At 40.1% G+C, this 24,312-nt stretch overlaps 1 protein-coding gene across 6 annotated transcripts in view; it reads right to left on the reverse strand.

Moving 5' to 3' along the window:
• PATJ (PATJ crumbs cell polarity complex component) overlaps positions 1-24,312 on the reverse strand; it is a 211,293-nt gene that overhangs the window by 90,725 nt on the left and 96,256 nt on the right. For all 6 annotated transcript variants that reach the window (XM_048861224.2, XM_048861229.2, XM_048861225.2 and 3 more), the window contains 2 exons: positions 20,909-20,986; positions 13,687-13,795 (listed from right to left, as the gene is read on the reverse strand). In XM_048861224.2, coding sequence (XP_048717181.2) covers positions 13,687-13,795; positions 20,909-20,986 — 187 coding nt within the window. The remainder of the gene's footprint in view (positions 1-13,686; positions 13,796-20,908; positions 20,987-24,312) is intronic.

Consider the following 24,312-nt stretch of genomic DNA (forward strand, 5'->3'; position numbering starts at 1 on the left):
AGAAAGGCAAGCCTAAGGAGCCAAATACAGCATGGCATCTCAAGGAGATGGAGCTTACTTTCGAGCAGAGCTTGGAAGAGCACCACCATCTATCTTATATCCTCACTTCAAGCCCAGCACCTGAAGGGTCATCACTAGGCTGTAATTACAGTATACCTATATTGTATATCATATCTAAGTCCTTAGGAGCAGAGACATTTGCTGTTTATGTTTTTTGTGAACTGCTAAGTACATTTATGATCCTATCTAAAACACCTACTTATCTATGAAAAATTAAGCAACTTTTAAATTTTTTTTTTGCCTGCCTAGGGAAAATTTGCCGTATAGGGTGTGCTCTTATGCTGTGCAGTTGTTCCTTATGAGCGAAATTCACTTCTGCCTACTTATTTGCCTTTCAAATTTCATATTAACAAGCATCAAAGCACTCACCCCTACATAGACGTGACCTCCTTTGGGTACTCTGATCTACCAATCAGTTATTCATGTAAAATACTGGCTGCTGAGTATAGAGAGTCTCAGGGTCAGCTGAGAATCCTGCAGAGCTCTGTACTCTGGTGCAGAGGATTGGCAAAAGCTTCCAGCATATTTCTTCCCTACTGCCTCACTGCTGATAACGCAGGATGTTTTAGCTAGATTAGAAAGAAACAAAACCCACTAATTGGTTGAACGTCATACTGGCATTGGTTGATTAAATGCAATCAAACAGTGCTGAAGTCATTTTTCCTGTGATAAAATCCTGCATGAAAACACAAACAGCTACTCTAAAATCATGTTAAGGTTGACACTTGAGCCCACAAAAGGCAACAGCATTTTGAAATAAGGGTACAGCAGCACCCGTCACACAGTTTTATTGCATCTAGACATGGGATAGCCTCCCACAGAAGTTGGCAGAGACTCCGTCTTTTTGGGTGTTGAATATGTAACTGGACAGAGCAGTAGAAAACTCACTGTATAGGACAATCCTACATTATTCAGGGACTAAACTAGAAGGCTTTACCTGCTCTAAATTCAAAGATTTTGTTCTATAGTACAGCAAGTCTTCTGAGAGATTCCCAGCTCATTTGGCAGCCTTACATACCTAGCATTGTTCTTTAGAAAGCCAGAGATATTACAATATAAAATATTCAAAAATATTCATTGCTATTTGTAAATCTATAACTTTTCGGGCCAATCTGAAATAGTACCAAATATATATATTGCAACAGTCAGGTTACTATGCATGTTTGTAATAGATGACAGCAACCTTTCTACTAAGGTTCAGGAATGATCTGTATAGATGCACATCTGTAGGATGCATAGCCATGTCAGGGTGCATGTACGCAAAAGTAGGTAGTCTAACAGAACCCCCAGGTCCTGCTCCAGAATGCCTTTCCACAACTCCTGCCATGGAGTCACATGTCCACTGGTTTTTGGAGGGAGCCAGAAATGGGACAGAAAACCTCTCCCCCAGGTTCCTCTTGCTATATGAAGGTTTTCTAGCTTGCACCTACATGTACTGTCCGCTAGGATTTCATCTCACCAGTAAGATCCAAGAGCTCTTCTCTAAATTGGTATTCAAACACTGCTTGTTCATTTGATGGAAGAAGAGGTGTGCTGTGGGACTGAATAAAGATGGCTGTGAAAGCCTTAATTCTTTGCGGTGCTTTTTGGCTTGGCATCCATGCTTCCTTAATGTGGAAAAATTGGGATGTGTTCCTCTTCCTGCAAATACCAGAGGGAGCTCAGACTTTTCTTCAACACTGTGGGCTATGTGCCTTCCCCCCATGCTCCAGATTTCCTCCTTCCAGTGGTGCAAACAGAGTGGCAGTTCAACCCTCTCACTTATCCTTTGCAATCCTAGGTTTTAAAGCTGATCTGGAGGAAAGGATAAGCAATATGTTGTTTCTCATTTTCTGTTGTCCCCTACAGAGCTGAAATTTCTGGGGCTTGTTCCCCTAAAGGGACCACTTACTATGGCCTTTCAGTTTGTTCCCCCTGCTTCATCATGGCAGAGCAAGGCAAAGACCAGAGGCTTCTGAAGCCACAGAAGGGGAAACTCTGCCATGATTGTTCCCATCATGTGGACTCTAGCTCTGCTGAGGAAAAGGGGCTAAAAGTCTAGACTGCTTATTGGCACCTCTGAAAAAGGAAAAGGAGTACTTGTGGCACCTTAGAGACTAAGGATGCATCCGATGAAGTGAGCTGTAGCTCACGAAAGCTCATGCTCAAATAAATTGGTTAATCTCTAAGATGCCACAAGTACTCCTTTTCTTTTTGCAAATACAGACTAACACGGCTGTTACTCTGAAATCTGAAAAAGGAGAATGCTCGAGTCTCACTATCACCTGAGAACCCTGTGTAGGGCTATGTAGACATGTAAAATCAGAGTTATTTAATAAGAACTACATTTGTTTAATGAATTATTTTTAAATTTAAAAAATCCGGTTTAGCAGCTTAAACCAAGTTTCAGCCTAATTAATTAGTTAATGTTTGAACAACACTTTCTAAATATGTTGTGTATGTGATAAACAAAATTTAACATTGGCTGACCCACCCAAGGTTGCAAGACAGAAGCAAAAATAATCTAGAAGTCTCTGTCCAAGTCACTTAGAAGAGGAGGGGGTGGGTACTGTGGCCCCCCTAAAGAAGCATTTCTGGCTAGCTAATGATGAGCAAGCAGATCTGACCATTCTGGAGTATTTTCCTGCAAATTTTTTGCTGTATCTAACACTTGATGCTACTTGCAAAGGTATCATAATGCACACATGGAACACAAAGGCTTGAAAGTTGGGAATGAGTTGAATATATATTTTAGTTTAGAAATGATTCTTATACACGTTTATCTCCTGATTTCTGAGCTCAACTGCAGTGGTGCCATTAACCATTCAGGGTCATATTTTGCTAAGTTCATCCCCGGCCAGCCTTCAAACCGACTGATGCAGCTACCTCTGCTTCTGCTATTTAGTGTATATTTTAAATAAAATCCTTCCGGTCCCCTTTAAAATCCCCCACTTCTTCTAAAAGGCCTACCAGGGAATTTAAAAACACGAAATTCTTCCCATCACTGGACTTTCCAGTGTGTCCTGTATTCTAAGTATCTGTCTTTGTGTAAGATCTTCTGGGGAGAAAGTCACAATTGCCAACTTAGTGTCACTATTACCAAAAACTATGAGTAAGGCCCCAAAAAACCATGAGATGGCCTTAAAAATCAGGAGATTAAAAAAAGAATAAGTGTGGGCCTCTTGCTTTGCCTTCTGATTTTTGAACCTTTACGTTACACATGGGTCAGATGTCCCAGCTTTTCCCCACAACCATAAAAACTAGAAACTTTATTTTAAATAAATAAATAAAAATTCCAAGATTCCCATGTAATCCTTTGACTTTGGTAGCTGGGGTGTGAAGAAAAACACCAAATATTACTTGTGTCGGCAATACTGGAGACTCTCTTTATTACTGTGCACTAGGCAGAGCAAAACACATTGCTGACACAAAACAAGTAATAATAATTTCTTGTTAAAATCTTTTCCTGCCTGCACAAAGGAAGAAACAAGTATCTGTGCAGAGCCTAGCTCCATAACTGGAGCTCCTGGGTGTGAAAATACCAATAAAACATATTTTTAAAGTCAAGATTCTTGGGTTCTGCTCCTTATTCTGCCAATGACTGGCTGTGTACCAATCACTCTAAGTGTGGGTGTTCTCTATTTTTGACACCAATATTGTTTTCTAAATCATTACAATTCATACTCTAAGCATCCAACTGGGGATCTGTTCCTTTAAAATACATTAGTTAATAAATATTGAATCATTTTTAACTTTTCCCCTAACCCTGGCTCCGAGTCCTACTTGGAGGCAGTTCTGGGAGCATGGCTCAGGTAACACCCGAGACAGAATCAGAATCCCAGGAAGAGGAATATCTATCTCCCTGGCCTCTGCCTCTAAGGAAGCTAATAGAGACTCTGGGATTTCCAGGATTCTAGTGCTGCTAGATGATGGCGTGGGAAGGGAAGAAGGGAGAGAGCTCACTGGCTGCTGTAAACACTCATGCAGGGACCAGAGAATGTGCTTTCCTGCTAGCTGCTCCTTGTGCAGACAGCCATCGCTTTTTCCCCACCAGCAGCCATCGCAAGTCATATTCACCCTTTCCTTCCCCTGGCTGCAGCCTCTCTATTTAGAATGTCACAATACACTTTCTCCCTCATGCCCACAAAAAAAGACCACCTCGTGCCTGATCCTAAAGGACCTTGCCTAACTCCCCCTCCATTACAAAATCCTTTCCATCTTCCTCAAGGCCCTTCATAGCCATTCTCCATATGCCTCCTTAAGCTCATCCCTTCACATACCTCCATCTCTGTGAAGCAAATTCTGGACTAATCACATTTCTTCCCCGTCTCCATTCTTGATCTTTTACTGTCACCTCACCAGCTACGTGCAACAGTCAGTCCAGTTCCCTCACATCGTGAATTCCCCCCTTCGAAATTAGTATTCAAAACTCATCTCCTCTATACCATTAACCAGCTTGTATTGCTGGCATGGTGTCATCAGTGCTTCATGCATCTCCTAGTCTAATGGGCCCACTTACCCACACCTTTTCACTGCAGGACTTCCCTCGATGTGACACCACTGTGCGTCCTGAGATGAACACATGAATTATACACTATAAAATTATATCATATTATTCTCAAAACAGCTCCTAGGATAATCGGTCACAACTTAAGGCAGGAAAGAATGGCATTAAACCTTTACATCTGGTTTATCATCAGTTTTAGTAATCTGATGAAGAAGGCTTTCTAGGTTTTAAGGACTAAACTATGGATAACCTGGTGCAGGTGTGCTAGAAGGGTGAGAGTGCCCAGGGAGCCCCTTCAGCCCTAGGCTGGGCACCCAGGGCGCTTGCTAGTGCCAAAAGGCAAAGAAGTCCTAGGCTTCACGGAAAGAGCCGTGACCCCAACAAATGAGACAGCACCAGGATCATTACACAGGGGGAGTGCAACCTACTCTTAAAATAAAAAAAAATTAAAAAAAAAGTGTAGCAAGTGGTACCACTGGTTTCCCTGATCCCACAGCATATGGAGGGACTAAGATGTAAAACCATAATACCTCCAAGAACAGCACGGCTGGTATAATCCTCCTTATTCACAGGCAGAGCATGAAGAGACATAACTTAGCCCTGTTTAGGTGTGTCTGTATATACATACATTGTGTCTACGAGTGCTAATCATCAACCAGGACCCTTGTGCTAGGTGCTGTACAAAAAAGACAGAACAAATGTGATAAGATCATCATGCATCTTTCACTCCTCACTGGCACTATGCTCCCTTAACATTTACTTTAACATTCCAAAGCCTGGGGAAGCTTCCAACTACTATTGTTTTCTTTTTAAAAATTCAAATCTTTCCTCTTTCTCCTCACAAATATGCAGTTTCCATCCAATCTACCCCTGCACAAGGCCAAGAGTGGTTAAGATTCAGTTTGGGGAAAGAAGCAGCTTTTCCACATGTTGGGACTTAAATCCAATATCTAATGGCCCTGTAGGCCTCGGAACAGAAGCATTATACCAAGAGAAGGGAAGATTTTCTGTTTCCCAGGAGGACTCTGCTTTCACTTCTACTCTGTAAGACCCTGATGTAATGGTCCTTAAAACGGCAACATTTTTAGATTTAGATAAGCAACTTCAGCTAATTTTACAGGTTCTTATGGCTCTCCAAGCTGTGTATTTAGACTCATGGTAATTAATGCACTTGACTTTACAGGTACAGGGATACAAAAAGTAATCTCAGTGGAAGTTTCAAAAGCTCTCCAAAACATTCCCACAATATTTTTCTATATGTATGGCATCTACAGAACAGGAAACGGTGTGCTACAAAAGGTTTTATTTTGACACTAGTTTGAGATGACCTATACAACTCACTCATGGCTTTGTCATTATCAGTAATGCAGCCCTTACAAAATCAGGCTGCTCAAACCTTTACTATCCCACTCCCTCACATAGTCCATATGTTTATATACACATGTGCGCACACATATGCTACCACCAAAAGCACAACAAATTGCCATGGTCTTCTAAGGTCCCCAAAAGCTCAATGATTTGATGACTTTACAGCCTTAGTAATAATTTACTTTTGGTAGGAGCAAGGAGAGCAAATTTCAGCCTCCAGGCACTGATGAACTCACTCATGATGTCTAGCATTATACTAACAATTAGAGGCTCATTATATTTCTACAGTAGGATAGAAAATTGACTGCCCTCTGTTCCCACTGTGTTACTTCTAATTCTAATTCTGTTTAGGCTTTAGAACTGCTGATAGATTAGAAAAACAGATGTCAATCTGTGTGATACATCATGGTCAAATTGCCAAGATGCAATTACTTTTCAACACGTATGTTGGCACTCCACAGGTATAAAAGCATACTTTAAAACAGTCAGTCATTGTGTTATGTATCTCAAATACCTATGACTAATAATTCTAGTTCAGCCTTTGGGTGTATTTCATAGCCGTACAAAGCTGAAGGAATATTGATGACTAGTTATTAAGAATTAGTATGTTGGATCAAGGGGGAAAATGCACATTACTGATATTCAAGAAAAATAATTTTGACTCTCTTGAACAGATAAAGAAATTAGGTTGGACTGCTGTCTCAATTATGGTCATGCTATGGGAAATTTAATAACTGATCTCTCTATAAAACATATAGACATTAACATTTTTACTTTTCCTTCTTATAGAAGATTATTTGCACTTTGTATTCCTAATAGCTACTGCTTAAACCAAGTGTATCTGGAAGTTGGGATTTACCTATTCTGGACCAGACATGCTGCATATCTCTCCCCCCCACAAGTAATATAGCATCATTTGTGATGGGTACAGCTGAAAGATGCTATCTAAAAATCAGCTGTTCAATAATTTAGTCACATAGCTTCTTCCAGGTGTATTGATTCAATACTCATGCAAATACTTAAAAACCTCCTCTCTGTCCGATCATGCCACGTTTTTAATTGCAAGTCATTGCAGTGATACTGTGTTCTTCAGTGACAAAGTGAGAGAGATATCTACTAGTATAATCCTCTCTAAGTCCGTTTGTACAGCAATGCCTTTTGTATGCAGTTTTACAACACAAACCCTACTTTCGACAGTAATAAGTTAAGAGAAGTTAGGCATCTGCAGTATCTGAATAAGATCACATCAGGTTTCTCAACACCCTTACCATGTTTTGAAGAATTTAATATTCAAACCTTTAAGTACCAGGACAAAATATATTTCATGACAAATGCTTTAATACTCATACCTGGATACCTGGCTTGTGTCAGAAAAAATGATCAGACCTAACATCAAATGAGATTTGAGACAACAAAGATTAGATTACACTTCATTGCAATAGCTCTTGTTTGTCTACTACCAAGTTGCATTATTCCCATTCTGCTTCCTTATACAATGAAACTGCTGAATATTCAGTTTAGGTTTCCCCAGCAGCTTTTTATTCTACTCTAAAAATATTTACTTAACACATTTTTACCAGGCAAAGTGAAGAAAATTCAGCCATCTGTCTCTACATTACAAGAACAGTTATGAAAAATAGTAGATTATTCCATATAACAACAAGAAATTTAGTATTAGGAATTCTGATACTTTAGTTTAAAGCACTGACCTGCTGTTGTAAATTTTGCATGCTGGTGTCATGCATTCAAGTATATTATAACAGTGATTTACAATGAAACATAAGACAAATAATTTAAAGGTACTGAATTCACCTAAGAGTCTTACATAGTATATGTACATGCTCTCAGCCGAGAAAAATGGTTTGTGCTACTATTCTCTTGCCTTTATGACTTAATTAGTTCTGAATGATCATTAAAATACCTAAAATGGCTTGCTAGCAATAACTACAATGCATACATATATATATACACATACATGAATCCTTACCTGGGAACCCCCCTTGTACCATTGCTGTACCAGCATGTACTTCAAGAGATCTGCATTCCTGACAAACATTCAATGCTGTAAGCAGCTCAAATCCTCATCATACACAGACTCAGTGCTCGTCTTTCTTCCAACGACCTTGGGCCTATTTTTCTGAGAATTTCTCCCTCCTTAACGGCAATCTGTCTGTCTCTTTCTATTATGAGATGCAATCAGTTACACTAATTTCAAGCTACCCACAAGCTAACAGTTACATCTGTCAGCAGATTAAAGCTGCCTATAAAAGTACGCAGGGAGAAGCAAATCTCTGGTTTCCCACATCTGACCCACTGATGCTCTACGGCTGCTGTTTGTTGCACTGGTTTACCCTGCTAGCATTAAAAATGACATCTCTATCCCAAGAAACACATCTATTTAAAAAACATAACCATTTATGTTTTTCACAGCTAGTTACAGTTAATATTGTGTTTAATGAGCCACTCTTACTGCAGAGAGAGAGAGAAATAGTTAATGGCATTAATTATATCTGTGCATCCTTTTAGTGCGAATTACAGGGGTTATCAGTGAACTTTTGATAATCTAAGGGACCTGAACAAATGTGTCATCTTATAATTTTCTGTTACTAAACTGTGTTCTTGCATCATTTTTATATGCCAGACACAAAACCATCTTACCATTATTAGCATGCAAAAATTTTCAACTTCATCAGTGATTGTATTTTACCACCACTCTTAAACAGGCAGCATTGGTTTTATTGTAATGTGAATACTGAATTGAAACGTTAAAGAGATGTTAAATTTCTCATTTTGGTCATTTAAAAATGGTTAAAAGTCTTACAGGTTTATATGCATCCGATGAAGTGAGCTGTAGCTCACGAAAGCTTATGCTCAAATAAATTTGTTAGTCTCTAAGGTGCCACAAGTACTCCTTTACTTTTTAGGTTTATAAGTGTAGTTTCTAAATGTAGTCATGTTAGGAATTTCCTATGCATTCTTTACTCCAAATGATGAATCTTTCTAATGAGTAATTCAGTTATTTTGTATCACCATTAATTCACTCATTTTTAACATACTCTAACCTTTCTTTGTAATATATATGCACAACACACACAGAGAAACCATCTGTTCAGTGGATTATACACATGTACATAGTAAAATTCCAGACACAAATGTTCCCAGTTACAATTTTACCAGTAATTCATTGAGAATGTAATTTCAATATTGTAGCACAACACCAAATTAAGAAAGTTTATGTGTATGATTCAAAAACATAAGAAAAAGAGGCAAGGGCGTGGACATCAGGGTCTGTATCCTCATGTGGTACAAATGCTTGCAAGGATGCTCTAAATTATAAAGCAGTTCCCCCCTGGTCCTTTTATTAGGGGTGAGCTAGAAACCTACGTATTTTAGCTAATTACAAAGTCTGAATAAGAATAGAAAGAGAAGATTAGCAGTGTAGAGACACATTAAATAAGGATTAACATGCAGCTCAAAAATGAAAGTCAGCTTTATTTGTGTAATCCTGGCTATTTTGGATTATCTATGAAGACACACAAAGCTGAATACATTTGTTAGTACATTTAGCAAAATTAACATTGTAAATATTAGAAATTGTTAATGTCTCAGCCTTTCATAAAGGTTTATATACTTATTTTTGCCTGGTCATATCTTTACACTCTTTGAAACCCTCATTGCTATTTGCTGTTGATTGTAGTGACATCTATTGGAGAGGCAGTGTTTGACTGCAGAAGCTTCCTCATCTTAGTCTCGGAGTAAACATTTCTATATTTTGCAGCAGCAACGAAAATCACAGAGTCATAGAACTGGAAGGGACCTCGAGAGGTTATCTACTCCAGTCCCCTGCAAAGTGTGTCATGTTATTCTTCTTGTTTCACAATGCAGCCTCACCCAAAAGGACTTGACAAACTCTAAGCAACCAGATCCCCCACTAGCTTAATTGATTTATCAGTCAATTTACTCCTTAACACTTCTGACATTTTTTCAAACACAATTAATCAGTAATCTGATTATTCTAATATTTTAACGTCATTAATTCATGATGTTATTTATGGACTTCTTGGTTTCCTTTGTAATTTTATATTTTTGCACATTAAATGTACCGCATGTATTTGAACATTTTTTAAAGGTGTAGACCACATTTGATTTTATGAAAAAAGAATAAGCCATCACATCTCACCAGTTGGGGTATTTCTGGGAACATTAGCTTTAGGGAAGCGTTTGGAGGCTCTAACTGAGATCAGAGCTTCATTGCGCTATCACCTGTAAAAACATATACAAAGACACAGTCCCTGCCCTTAAGCGCTCCTAACTAACCTATAGCAAGAATCCTGCAACTAGCACCATGAAGCTAGACCCCTATCCCTTCACTCAACTCCACTGACTTCAAATTGTCTAAACAGACAAGGCAAAGGGAAGGAAGTATTATTATCTCCGCTTACTGATGGGGAACTGAGGTGCTGGGAGGAAGTGACTTGCCCAAATGCACACAGGAAATCTGTGGCAGAGCCAGGAATTGAACTCAAGTATCCTGAGTCCTAGACCAGAGCTTGAATCACCATAAAACCACTCTTTATAGTAAAAGAAAAACTATTTGTAAAAACCAATATGAATCAATCAGATCAATTTCATTCTCTAATTAAAACGGAGAACTTAATGAAAAATGCCTGTTGAAATGACAGGATTCTGAGCTCTTGCCAGAGTTAATGTCTGTCTGGTTTACGCCACTCATTCTTAATGTTTTTGTTTTTGTATATATTTTAATTTGCTTTTTATAGGATAAATTATGATCCTCCAATGTGTGCATATAATTTAATTATGTCAAATGAAATTACATAGCTCCTAATGCCTATGGAAAACCGTGAGAAAAACTCTACTTACAAACTAATTAATTTTTTCCCCCTTCCACTCCCAACCCCTCATGTTAGTAATAAACTACAATAAGGTGTGCATTAGTGGTCTATCTGCAAATTCTTAGTGAAAAGAAAAAGGGTACTTGTGGCACCTTAGAGACTAACCAATTTATTTGAGCATAAGCTTTCGTGAGCTACAGCTCACTTTATCGGATGCTGTAGCTCACGAAAGCTCATGCTCAAATAAATTGGTTAGTCTCTAAGGTGCCACAAGTACTCCTTTTCTTTTTGCGAATACAGACTAACACGGCTGTTACTCTGAAATTCTTAGTGTACATTTCTGGCTTTCAGCCACCAAACCAGCACACCAATGCCTACTGATGTACACCCTGCCATGATTTATTGCTTGTGCAAATGGCTTCCTTTTATAGTATTTTAAAAAAAATCTATTTGAAACCCACTGTTCAGGGGGCATGCAGGTTACTAACCTACCCCTCCACCATGGAAAAATCATTCCCAAGAGAAGAATAAAAAAACCTCCCACATACATTTTCTTTAATATTCTGAAAATAGTCATTAAAACACACCATTTTGAAATTTTTATTTCAGGCTGAAGACCATCCTGTCTTGCTGTCTTCTATCCCACATGAACCTGGTTGCACTTTCTAAAGCAGACTGTAGATACACTAAATTGAGAATGTCAATCCCAGCTTAAATGTTACAACCGAGAGTGAGGTAAAGGAGCGGTCTGGAGCTACACATTTGCCATGAAACACTTGGTTGGAACCTTGGCCTCATCAGGCAATGCTGGATCAAGGATCTTTTGTTGAGATTTACATCTGGTAACACCAGCTTCAGGCTGGACTCTGCCTCAGTGAAGGGAGGCTGCATAGGCTGATAGATTAAGGACTGAATAGCTTGGTCTAAAGGCAGAAGGTCCATTTATCCTAAAACTGGAGAGAGCTAGGAGTCAAATGCTAGGCATTTCTCCTCCCTATACTGGGTACTCAAACAACTACAGCACCCTGCAATGCCTTTTTCCATTTTCAGCTGGCCCAGATGCTTCATCCAACCTGACAGATAAGGACCTAAGACACTTTTATAAAACTTCCAGGCTCATTTCTAGTAACACTCTGTACTTGGGATTGAAAGTAGGAACTTTGAAAAAGCTCCTAATGGTTCAACATATAGCAGCTCGCCAATTAAGCAACAGAGGCGGACTTAAACACATCACCCTGTGCTCCATGTACTATGGCTATAGCTACACGAGGGAGTTTACAGCGGTGCAGCTGTGCTGATGTAAGCTCTCTTGTGTAGCCACTCTGAGCCAACAGGAGAGAGCTCTGCCATTGACTTAATTAATCCAACCCCAACGAGTGGCTTTAACTACATCGGTGGGAGAAGCTCTCCCACCACATAGTGCTGTCCACACTGGCGCTTAGATCAGTCTCACTTATGTAGCTCAGTGGCTTATTCACACTCCTAAATAACATAAATTATACCAACGTAAGTGGTAATATAGACATAACCTTAGCTGGTTTCCCAGAGAATAACCAATCAAGATCCTCACCTCCAAAATCTTAATGGGACAGACCCAAAACCATCTTGAGGACTGTCTCAGCCTCTGATCAAGGCTAACAACAACAACTGTGCTTGAGAGGCAAAATAGCACTGCTAACAACAAGGATTAAATTCATAGGAGCTGGTCACAGAGCTTCCTCATCAGAGTCCTATGACTTTGGAACGTCTATTCACAAGAACAAGACTTAGCCACAGACCTGACCACCTATAGGTCAAAAAGCAAAATGCATCTTTTTCCTCTGGCTTTCCCACAAACAAAACAAAACAAAAAATACCCATACCACCATACACAAGAACACATACAAGTACCAGTCTACAGTGACGGGGAGAGGAACAAGAGGAGAGGAAATCAACACATTGACTAGTTTTTGTAAGTTTCTGTTATCCTGGTGCTGAGTGTGATATAGATAATTCTCAAATGATCTCTTGTTGGTCACCTGAGAGTCACTCCTATTGGGTCATTACTTTCTGTTTATCTAAAGCTAGAGCCACTCAAATCAGGTCCTGAACCTCTAGGAAGCATTGCTGGGCACTCCTGAACAGACACAGTGTTCCAATTTATAGATGCCTGCACTTCCACGCTGATCAAAGCGTAAATCACTGTGAAATATCTGTAGAAAATTATAGCATCTCAGGGATTAAAGGTGCTATACAAAATAAGAGAGTTACCTTTCAAGGAGCCCATTGTGACAGACCCGATAGACTTCGCTTGCTCCTTTTGTTCCACCCAAGCCTCCTAATTACTCATTCTATGCATAGCTTTCTCTCACTCTCCCAGGTTTTACACTGGGGGGGTGGGGGTGGGGGGGAGAGAGCCTCCCCTGCATTTTTTTTTTTTTTTTTTTTTTTTAAAGAAAGGTATAATGCCTGAACCGTGATGCCTAATTTAGGCTGCAAGCTCTTTGGGGCAGGGGCTGTGTACTGATGGTTCTCAAACTGATCTGCACAGCTGCTGCTGTCACAATGCTGAAGCATCTTATCTGCCTTCAAGCAGCGACACTCCCCTGCAAATTGTAGGTCAGCTTAGATCTTGTTCATTGCTTTTTGACCAATTGAACTAAAAATGAATCAAGCACCTCTCTGCACTCTGGCAAAGAGGGACGCTCTAGGGTTGCAGTTGGAAGGGCAGGAGCTTCCATCTTAAAAAGATCAGTCCACAGTAAAGAGAAGTTTGAGACCAGCTCTCCACATCATATGGAGCACTACTCACGCGGACGGAAATTAATCCATACACAGAATTTGTAACAACAATGTCACTGCTATGTAGCACCATCACACGGACAGATTATATTCCCTAAAGATACAATGCGCTTCTTAGATAAATGTGGTACTACTTACCCTCTATATAAAAATCCTCCTCCCCCACAGCATCCTCCTCTGACTGGAGTGTTTTGGGTGATTTATAAGGAGGCGGCAACTTCAGCGGAGGTGGTGCCCCCACTTTTCTCTGATGGATGAAAAACAAAATAAAGAGGTTTCAAACATTTTGCCACGTACCATATAAATTACTTTTCTTCTCCACACACTAAAAGGCCATCCCATGTACATACATACCCTTCAGTTTAATACATTTTCTTAAAATAATGCACTTTAACTCCTCTTTTTCAAAGACATTTTACAAATGAAAAATAATTTTCAGAGACTCTGAAGACAAAAAGAAATGAAAGAAAACATTAATAGGAAATGGACTGCACATTTACTTACTGGAACCACACTGGTATTTCATTGTAAACCTACTTAGTGGAGTACAACAAACATGTGACCATTAAGAAAGGGGTTAAAAACATAACATTAAATATTATCCCAGCATGGATTTTAAACCCTTTGTTCATCTTCCATCACCATTTCCTGCTGCAGTTTAAAATCAAAAACACTTAGCAAGCAAAATCAGAACGGAACCTCTCATTGCTCCTACAAGTAAAATATGACACTATTTCATCTATATTTTGGTTCCAATTAAAATATAATTTGAATTATAAATTACCTCACATAAATAAAGACAGTTCCTATAATGATGCATATAGCGACGCATATCAGGTATAAAAAGAGGACTCTGGAATCTAATGAAAACAGGAGCTGAAACATCCAAGCAACTGTTTTTATAGGTTCAAAATAATTGGAGCATGCTTTAGGTTAGCTACATGATTTCACTAAATTATGTTCAATTACATCCCCTACAATCACACCACTAATAGCAGGATGCACTTTAGCAAGTGAACAGTGAGTACAGTAGGCCATTAGAGCAACAAAAATGCCTGCAATGAATTTTTTTTTTTTTTTAAATCGCTGGGAATTACCATTTGGAAATCAAACATCAGATCTGAAATAATATTTTCCATTGCATAGAATGAAAACAGGACCTGCACGTAGATTCATAAAATATTTTACATCTAAATTTATGTTAAAATATTCTAATCATTAATATGCAATAGCATCTGAATACAAAATTGTAGGAGATAATAAAATATCATCCTGTCCGTTTAAAATTATTACAGCGGAGTGCTGCACTGAGGCCAGCAAAAGAGTAATAAATCAAATGAATTCCACCAATTTGTAGTAAGGGTGTCTAATGAGAGGATCTTAAGAAAGCAACAGTTTCCCAAATGTACACAGCAAAAGAAAGCACACATACACACTCTAAAATAAAACCAGGACAAGAGGTCCACCAAGCGCCACTCATTTTCTGTATTCTAAAGTCTTTAAAAGGTAGAAATGGAAAACTTGCACTGCACACTTCCAACTGCCTGTGACAAATCAGAACCATTATACTTTAAAGTCCACTTATTAGCTTTTTTTGTTCTTTATAATTTTTTATAAAGTTCTTTTTCAGCACTTTCAAGATCAATATTAAAGCCCCTCAGAGCCCCAGGTAAGCAAGGTGCCCTCTGTTTTCCTATCATATTAAGCTTACAGAACCTTTAAAAGGATTGTAATGGTCTTCATATCCAAAGCAGATCTTTACTGGTCAGGGCTTTAAAAAGGCTAACATCAGTTTGTTCCATCACTTCCTGATTTTTTGTAAATATCATCATGCATAGTCTGATCCAAAGCACGTTGACGTCAATTGGAATTTTTTTTAATTGGACTTCAGTGTGCTTTGGATCAGGTCCTCAAAAAGAGAGCATTTTGCCAATTCACTGACATCAACATACTTAATACAAAAATGTAAATAAACTTCAACCTCTTGGCTGTAGATTCCATTGTGTGAGTTGTGTGAAAGATTCACAATCGAATTTCGGATATTCAAGAAAATGAAAGTCTATTTTCAAAAGCCAAACAAAAAGCCCCTAACCCCGGAGTTTCCTGTAAAAGTGGTAAGATTTCATACCGGAGCAGTTCAGACAAGTTCAGAAATGTACCCATAGAAAGGAACAAAACATTTGTTGGGAAGAGTCATCAAAATTAGTATGGGACCTACCTGATTTTCTGTGGGGCTGTAGGATTTAGCTGGCAGTTCCAAGATTTAAAGGAAGGTTTTAAAAATTATGAACACTTTTTGTAACAGAAACAAAGTTAAAATAGCTTTAACCTGGTGTAACCTCTGATTTTGTATGCCATAAAGCCACCCTATTTCCTCAAATCCTACTCCAAACTCTCACTTCTTTCTAGCAATGATTCACACTCCTATTTCAACCTAATAAAATCTAAGTAAATTTGCTACTCCTTACATCTTGACCCAAAGTGGGATTTCAGAAAAGCTTGACAAAGGGCCTCAATAATTTTTTGAAAAGAGACAACATTAATGGTAGTTACATGGCACAAGCCCAAAAAGCAGCAGCATATAAAATGATAGAAATGTTTCTAAATTAGACACACTTTCAAACATGAATAAGAAAAAGCATCTCCATTTAGCATCCATTGCTATTTTGATTGTTGCAAGTTTAAATAATTGGGATTTTTTTGAATAGCAGAATTAGACTGCAAATTCTTCTGGGCCAGAGTTGTCAGATATTTCACGTTTGTATAGCACCTGATCTTAATTGTAAAGCACATACAACAATTCAGGATTTTGGACATTGGGATTTTGTTGATCACGTATTTCATCTTGTCCTGACAATGGGACTTCTTATGTGCATGCCTTGATCCAAAACCCTCTGAAACCAGTGGGAGTCTCTAAATTAAATTGGGTGGGCTTTTGATTAAGGCACACACACTATTCGTACTTTACCTCAGCAACAGCAAAGCTTAACATAATAACAGAAGTCACTAATTGCATTTTTTCCATTTTATGAACAGTCAGGGATCATATCTAATTTAACAGTACAGCCTCTACCAGCAGGTTCCTACAAGATAATTTAAACATTGACTTCGGAAGAAATTCCTAATGAGATTCCCACTTGTCTTGAACAGTGTCCTCAGACCACACTTGGTATTTCATTTGAATCGGGGGCATATTTATAGGTTGCAAAATAAGAAAGTTTCAATTCCAGGCATGGATTTGTAGTATGTATACGATCGATATACCTCAAAGACAATAAATGAAATTCTGTTAAAACTATTCTTAGAACCAAAACCTTCCCATGTGCCACTCTCCTCTATGCTTCATTTGCTGACAGGCTCCTCATCAGCACTCATGTATTGTGTACTTTATCAGTTTTTAACCCAATCTCTCTCACCATCTCTCGGACATCATCCACTCACACTGGTACAAGGATCAGCTCTGTAAAGTAAAGACTTTCTGCCAGGATCTACAAGCTGGCGCTCATCGTCCACTGCCATATATGGAAAGCTCATTTCCCACATAGTAATGAGAAAGGGGCCTTCTCCGAATTGGCCTCTCCATGACAGCTTTCTGCCTGGTTTTCAAAGTGTTTTGTAAAACTGAAACTGCCTGCCTCCAGGAATGGGATGTACCAGCTGGCCATCATTAGCCAGACAATCTCACATCCCTCTCTTCACTTCCTACTTGTTCTCAAGAAATTATTCCCAGAGGCTCTTATTTTAGTCCTCTTCTCCATCACTTCACCCCAGATCATCTCATTGCTTAAAACCTGGATATAATTTTTACACAAATGACATGTACAATTTATACCCTGGCTCACTCTCACTTCCTCCTGATAATCAGTTCCTTGCTTTTGCATAACATCCTGCTACTCTAAGCTCCTAAGAGCTAAGTCCTCTCCCTGAGTAAAAAATTATTTTCCATGCCTGCGATAACTCTCCTTAATTTTGCTCCTGAGGTCAGAAACAGTGGTGTCAGCCTCGACCCTGAATTTTCTTTTATTCCCACGTCTCCTTTATCTGTACATTCACCTCCAGAACACAGGCCAAATTAGACTTTGTTTTAAAACTGCCAATACTGAAATACTTATTTCATGCCTTAATCACTTGGTTAACTACGACTATTCTGTCCTTTATGTAGCCTCTAAATTTCAGGGAATTCAGAATACCTCAGCTAGACCATTCTCACGCTTCAGGCTACGAGATCATCACTCTTAATCTCTGTCATTTTCACTGGCTTCCTTCCTCTCTTCTTCCAGTATAAAAGTTTCTGTCCCAGTTTTCAGTTCAACTCCGCCCTATGCCCTCATGCCCCCAGATCTCTTTGACCACCAACCACTTGCTAGACACCTCCATTGTTGGTCGCCTTCTTGTCTCTTTCACACATCTCTCCCTGAACTGGGTGATGCTGGTTTACTTGTGCCATATATACACCTCTTCTTTTCTCTGCCAAATCCCTACTTCTCTTCTCCTTCATCCCCAGAAAGGCCCAGTCATCCCTCACCCAAGTCACACAAGACTTTTTTCTTTTCCCCTTCTGTTTGTAGCTCCCAGGTTTCCAGTGTGTCCCCCAGTATCCCTCTGCCCACAAGATCTCCCAGAAACTTGCCCCAAAATGGCTCCCTTCACTTTAGCTCCCCTCCAAGAGCCCACTTGTCTCTTTCATTCCCTTATTGCCTCTCAAGGTCCTCCCATCTGCCCTCTTTGCTCTGGCTTTCCCACTCTCCCCAACCAAGTGCCCCTTTGGCCTCTGCCTCTCCCTAGACTCAGCCTACGAGGCACCTCCCACTGAGCCTTTAGTTACTTGATGTAACAGACAAGAATACAAACTTTAAACCCCTTGAAAAGAGTTGAGTTGCAGTTCCCATTTCCTTCGTAGGAGAAAAAAATTGCCCGAGCCTTTATAAAGTGACTAAAACGAATGCAGTTTGTGCAACTGCTTCCAGAAAACACACAATAATCTGGATTTTATTTAGAAAACTACACACCCAGCAGGATATGAAAGACAGCACAGTTCACAATTCTACATCTGCTCTGTCTGCAAGGCTTGATCCAAAACCCACTGAAGCAGGGGCGGCGGATATCATAGGCCAGGGAAGGCTAAGCCTTCCCTGTCCCCGGCCACACTTTGACCCCCCCGCCGATCCTGAAGCCGGTGGGGGATCAGCTCCAGCTGTGGCCTGGAGCTCGGTGAAGCTGGCGGGGGATCAGCTCCAGCTGCAGCCTGGAGCTCGGTGATCCGCTGGTGGTCAGGGGCTGGGCCAGGGCCCCAGGCCAGCCCGGGGTCAGCTTGGTCTGGCCCAAGGGTCAGGGTGGCCGGCTGGGGTTGGGGCAGCCGGTGTGGCCCGGAGTGGTGCATCTGGGGTGGCTCAGGCTGACCTGCGGTGGGCCGGCCAGCGTGGAGGGACTCGGGGGGGGGGTGAGGGGGTGAGGGAGTTGTTTCAGGCATAAGGGGTGGGGCTGGCAGGCCGATACTCAGTGCATACCCAAGCACTGATACTTCAATGGCTGTCGGATCAGACCTACAGACAGGCTATAGAATCTATCCTGAAAAAGGAAGGCAAGGTGGAAGTTCACATAACTGTGTCTTGGACTCAGCAATTTAGGCTTCTAGAGCATCTAACTACACCACATATTTGAACTGACCCACCATTTCCAAGGCAAAAGCTATATGGTGTACACAGCACAACTTTTATATTTCGTTTTCACATAAGAAACCGAAGCATTGTAAGCAGCTCTCATAAAGGCTATTTTAAAAATTATTATTTAACACATGTAAATCACTATAGAGTAGAACAAGCACCCATGAGTAACAGAGGAAGTCCCCAGTAATTAAAAATAATGACCCAGATAAGAACAGCAGCTTTTCCAAGCTGGATATTTTGCTTTCAAACCTAGTTCTTTTCTGACACTTTGAAGACTAGAGTAGAAATATCCATGATTTCCCATAGGAATGCACGCTAATAATCCACTCATAGACATCTTTTTCTACTGAGACTGTCCCTGCTGAAGCACATTGTGTCTGCTTTGTGAATTAATGTTCAAAGCTAAAGAGAAGCTTACACACTTATTCATTGAAACTGTTCTATATTCTACTCATCACATTACAGCACCCATAAAGGGTTACTTTTAACAGCTTTGAAAAAGGTTAGGCTCACTCATTGACTTTCTACTGTTTTAGTATTCAACACACTGGAATCCTAGAGATTAAAGGCAGCAAAATTGCAAGTGGATGTGCTTTTTAGATTACAAAGACCAAGAAAGGAGTATAGTAACTGCTTTATTTCACGTACTGCTAACTGCCATGAAACCTGTAGCTTCCTTGCTTTCCTGGGATAACCTGAAAACCTCCAGACGCTGAATCACTCTAAAGTAGCCTGCAAAACACTTTCTAAAGCAACAAGGCCTTTGAGTTTCCTTTCAACATTAGAGGATTGAACAAATTCAAGCACACATGGGTCAGCGTACGCAACCTAGCCATGCTGAACTGGCCAACATCCACAATAGTGCTATCCCTACACTGTTTCAGTTGCAAAGCCTTCTGGGTACATATGTCACAATCCCCAGCTTGGTTTCCAGAAGAATGCATTTGGGGAGATTTTGCAAGGCCACTGCTGCATTGCAGGACAGAGATAGGAAACCAGATGTACTGTTTTAGTATGTCTGCTACCACAGTCACTAAAATTAACCAATTGGTTAATTAACCAATTATTAAGTTTGCAGAAAGGTCCTTCATTCTAAGTGATTATTAGACCATTTGTAAACCAACTATAGATCACCTGGGACATTTCTGTTTGTGGACACAAAAAGCATTGTGCTAACTAGGGCAACCAAGTATGAAAATTTGGGCCAGTAGTTTTTACAAGGAAAAAAATCCAAAATTTTGAAAGCCAGGAAATTCAGAATTAAGGCTCTGTAAGCAATCTTAAATATATACCAGCATCCACTGTCTCAACAGAAACACATTACTCCCAACAGCATCAAATATGTGCAAAGACCCACATGATTAACCTTTTTTCAAGAAATTACACAGTTACTTTTACTATTATTCCACTTTACAGCTTGTGGCTGGCAGTTGCCATGACAGAAGCTGTAAAATGGGGATACTGATGCTTACTCATCTTCGTAAAGCACTTTGAAATCTATAGATAAAAGAGCTACAAAAGTGCTAAATTTTATTTATATTAAATATTACTCAATGTAGTTAACATACATAGAATTTTTGTAGCATTTTACCCCTTTTATTTAAGATAAAAAGCCTGGTATTCATTTATAAACTACATTGTTATATCATCTGACCCAGTAAAGCTTGGATATGATACACAAATGGAATAAATACCTTCTCATTTTTGTTTTTGCTTTCTGTGTCCTGATCTTTCTTGACTTTATTTATCTTAGACTGTACCACAGATACCACCTGCAAAACATAAGAAATAGACATGTACGTATTATAGATAGATATAGCTATAGTTGCACAGTCAAGCACTCATAAAATCGGAAATGCCAGAATTAGGGTTGACTTTCCAACCTGGATTCAGGCTTTGTTCTTATTTATTATGATACAGTCTTTAATTACATGACCACATACGGACACTTGCCTCATTCAGGCATAGTACAGAGCTGCCATGGGGAGAATAAGCATTGTGCAGAGTAGTGAAGTAGACTGCTGTGGTGTGTAGTGAAAGAGGCAGGACACTACAGGAAGACAAAGAAAGTCACATACTTAACGCAGCTGAATGCTGCCTTTAAGAATTGGATTATATCCCGCTCTTTGTTAAAGAGTGCCCTCTAAGCAAGTTACTTGAAACCAAACTTTTCACAAGTGATCACGAATTGTGAATTCCTCATTTTCTGGGTGCCTGATTTGCAGAAGTGCTGAGCACTCACAACTGCAAGCTAACAACAGGAGTTGTGCTTTGAATATATGAAGTGCTATCTAATGCTAAATACTCTGAAAAATCAGGTCCAATGTCTCAAATGGGCACCCAAAATTAGTACCATCATCTGTCTGTCCGGCTCTATGAAATGGGGATAACACCACCCCCTCATCTCATAGGGTTTTTTTGACGATCAGTTAAGATTTGTGATGCACTCAGATACTATAGTGAGAAGCATGAGAGAAAAGCCAAAGAGGAAATTCAGAATGCTGTGTTAGGAGCAGGGTTTGAATGGTGGCAGTACGTTAGGCCACACACTGAACAATGAGGAGAAAAAAATATTGAACAGCTTCTCATTAAGTGAACATCATCCATCCAGTGCACTAAATGAAGCAGGAGTCCTATGGAAAAACTAGTATGTGGTCATTTAATTAAAGACTGTATCATGATGCATATGCCCAAGGAGGCCAAATTAAGATTGCACTTTCTACCTTCTGATAACTTGACTTCACAACATTAATAATCTTCCCTTAACATAATGTGTGTGTGTGTGGTTTCTTAGGATTTTTTTTTAAATCAAATTTAAAAAACAGAAATTCCATCACGTGGCATCATATTGATGTCCACACGGGTCATCAGCAGGTTTGAAGCATTAGATCCACCACACAGATCTCTGCCTCTTTAGCAAATGGAGTAACTAACAACAATAGTAAGTTGTCAATCTGCATGTAGACCAGCTCTAGTGTGGGATGAGACACTCTGCCAGGAGGTTTCATAGGTATTTGCTGACAGCAGAGAAATAGTGAGATTCATGACTCTTATGTTTCATTCCAGGATCTAGAGGGGAATATGCTCAGTGTCCTCTGCCCACTACCCCCAAGTTTGCCACTTTCTGCCCTGTCCTGTCCAACCTGTCCTTGCTCCAATCCTGTCTTCTCCACCTGTGACTTCTTGTCCCAGTCCCTTTCTCCTCACCCTTGCCAGTTCCAGCCTCCACTCCTCAATCTTCTCATCGCAGCCTGTCTCCTTGCCTTGCCAGTTCCTACTCTCCCGTCCCAGACTCTGGGTCCCTGTGTCCTCCCTCTCCCAATGTGCCCAGTCCCACCCAACCTCCTTGCACAGCCAGTCCCAGTCCTCCACACACACCTTGTTCCTCATGACTGTCTCTCTCTCCCCCCCTATTCCCAGGCCTCCAGGCACGCAGTCTCCACTAGTGCCCAGTCCCAACCTCTCTCTCTAGGCTCCTCATCTAATCTCAGAACTTTACCCCCTAGCCTCCAGCTCCTTTTTCCTATCTTCATTCTCAGAATGGCTGAACCATTTTGCCTAAAATTCACCATCATGAAAAAAAAAAAAATCAGCCTGGCACAGACACCTGACATGGAACAATTCAGCCTGAGGAGTTAAGTTTAGCAAAAGTTATAAGCAACCAAAAACAGGGTCTTCTAAGGGCAAGTACTGGGCAACCTTAAAAATGTGGCAGGAGGCTCCCGGCCTCCCCCCTCTGGCCTTCACCATTCTTAAGGCTGCCCAATACTTCCCCTTAGAAGACCTTGTTTTCGGTTGCTTATAAAACTTTGCCAAACTTAAACCATTTAGGCTGAAATTTGAATATATAAGAACAGATTCTCTCTCTTGCTCTTCTCATTATATATTCTTCAATATATTGTAAGGACTCTTAAATGAAATATAAGGGACTGGTCTTGAATTACTCAGAGCCGATTAACGTCCTTTAAATGGAACACCTCAAGCAAGAGAGTACCATGTTTTACTATATATATTGTAAAATGTTTGTTGACTAATGTAATTTGGAACACTTCATCTCTCAATAAGGTACATAATGGTATGTTATTCAAAACAACATGAGAATAGTATTTCACTGTGGCAACCGTTAAAAATGACACAGGAATATGAATACTATAGCATATCTTTACAGAATGATTGGTATGACACATGGTGTACCATCCCAAAGCAGGCTGTAGAAATTACTACTAAAGCAGAGCAGCACAAATATCAGAGAGTGTTTTGAACGCCTGACAGGGAAGGAACTTCCTTACGTATAACCATACTATCTTAAATTCAAAACAAACACCTCTGAGACCCCGGCTATTGGTAGTAGAGACACCAACGTCAGGTGCAGTTGGCACCACTGAAACAAATGGATGTCTAAGCACCGGGGTGTGTACCTATACCACATTTGTGGTATTCCCTATACTGAGAATGGGAAATATTGCTAATACCACAGTAAGTTTAACTACTGCAGATAGTACATGTCCAGCTATTTGAAGTGGCAATGTGCCTCCATCTTCTTCAGTACTGGTGAAGCAGCGTGGCCTCATGCTTAGGCCATGCAAAAGGAAGTAAGGAGTTCTGAGTTTCATTCCCAGCTCTGCTGCTGACTTGCTATGTGACCTGAGGTCATTTACTTCCCCCCAACTGCCGTAATAAATTCTAAGTTTGGGCGCCTCACCTTTGACACCAAGAACCTGATATTCAGAGGTGCTGAGCTTCCACAATTCCCACTGGTCAACGGGAGTTGCCAGCGCTCAGCCATGCTGAAAGTCAGATTCTCGGCACTCAGAAACAGAGGCACCCAAAATTACTAAGGGTCCCAGATTATCTTTATGCCTTTTCAGAGGCCATTTTCAGTTGCCTAGAAGGGTAAGGACAAGAGTCTCAGGAAAAGACTCCGTTTTCTTGACATGCTTCTCAGAAGGGGTCAAATATATAGACAGAAGTTATTGCGTTATCACAGCTATGCCCAAATACATAGCTATGTACTATGCTTTCTGCCACCACTGCTTGGACATTCTCCTTTCCCACTTTGATTGCTGCAGGTCATCACAGAACACAGAGATTCAATGGG

This window comes from Caretta caretta, chromosome 8, assembly GCF_965140235.1.
Source record: "Caretta caretta isolate rCarCar2 chromosome 8, rCarCar1.hap1, whole genome shotgun sequence".
Classification (NCBI taxonomy): domain Eukaryota; kingdom Metazoa; phylum Chordata; order Testudines; family Cheloniidae; genus Caretta; species Caretta caretta.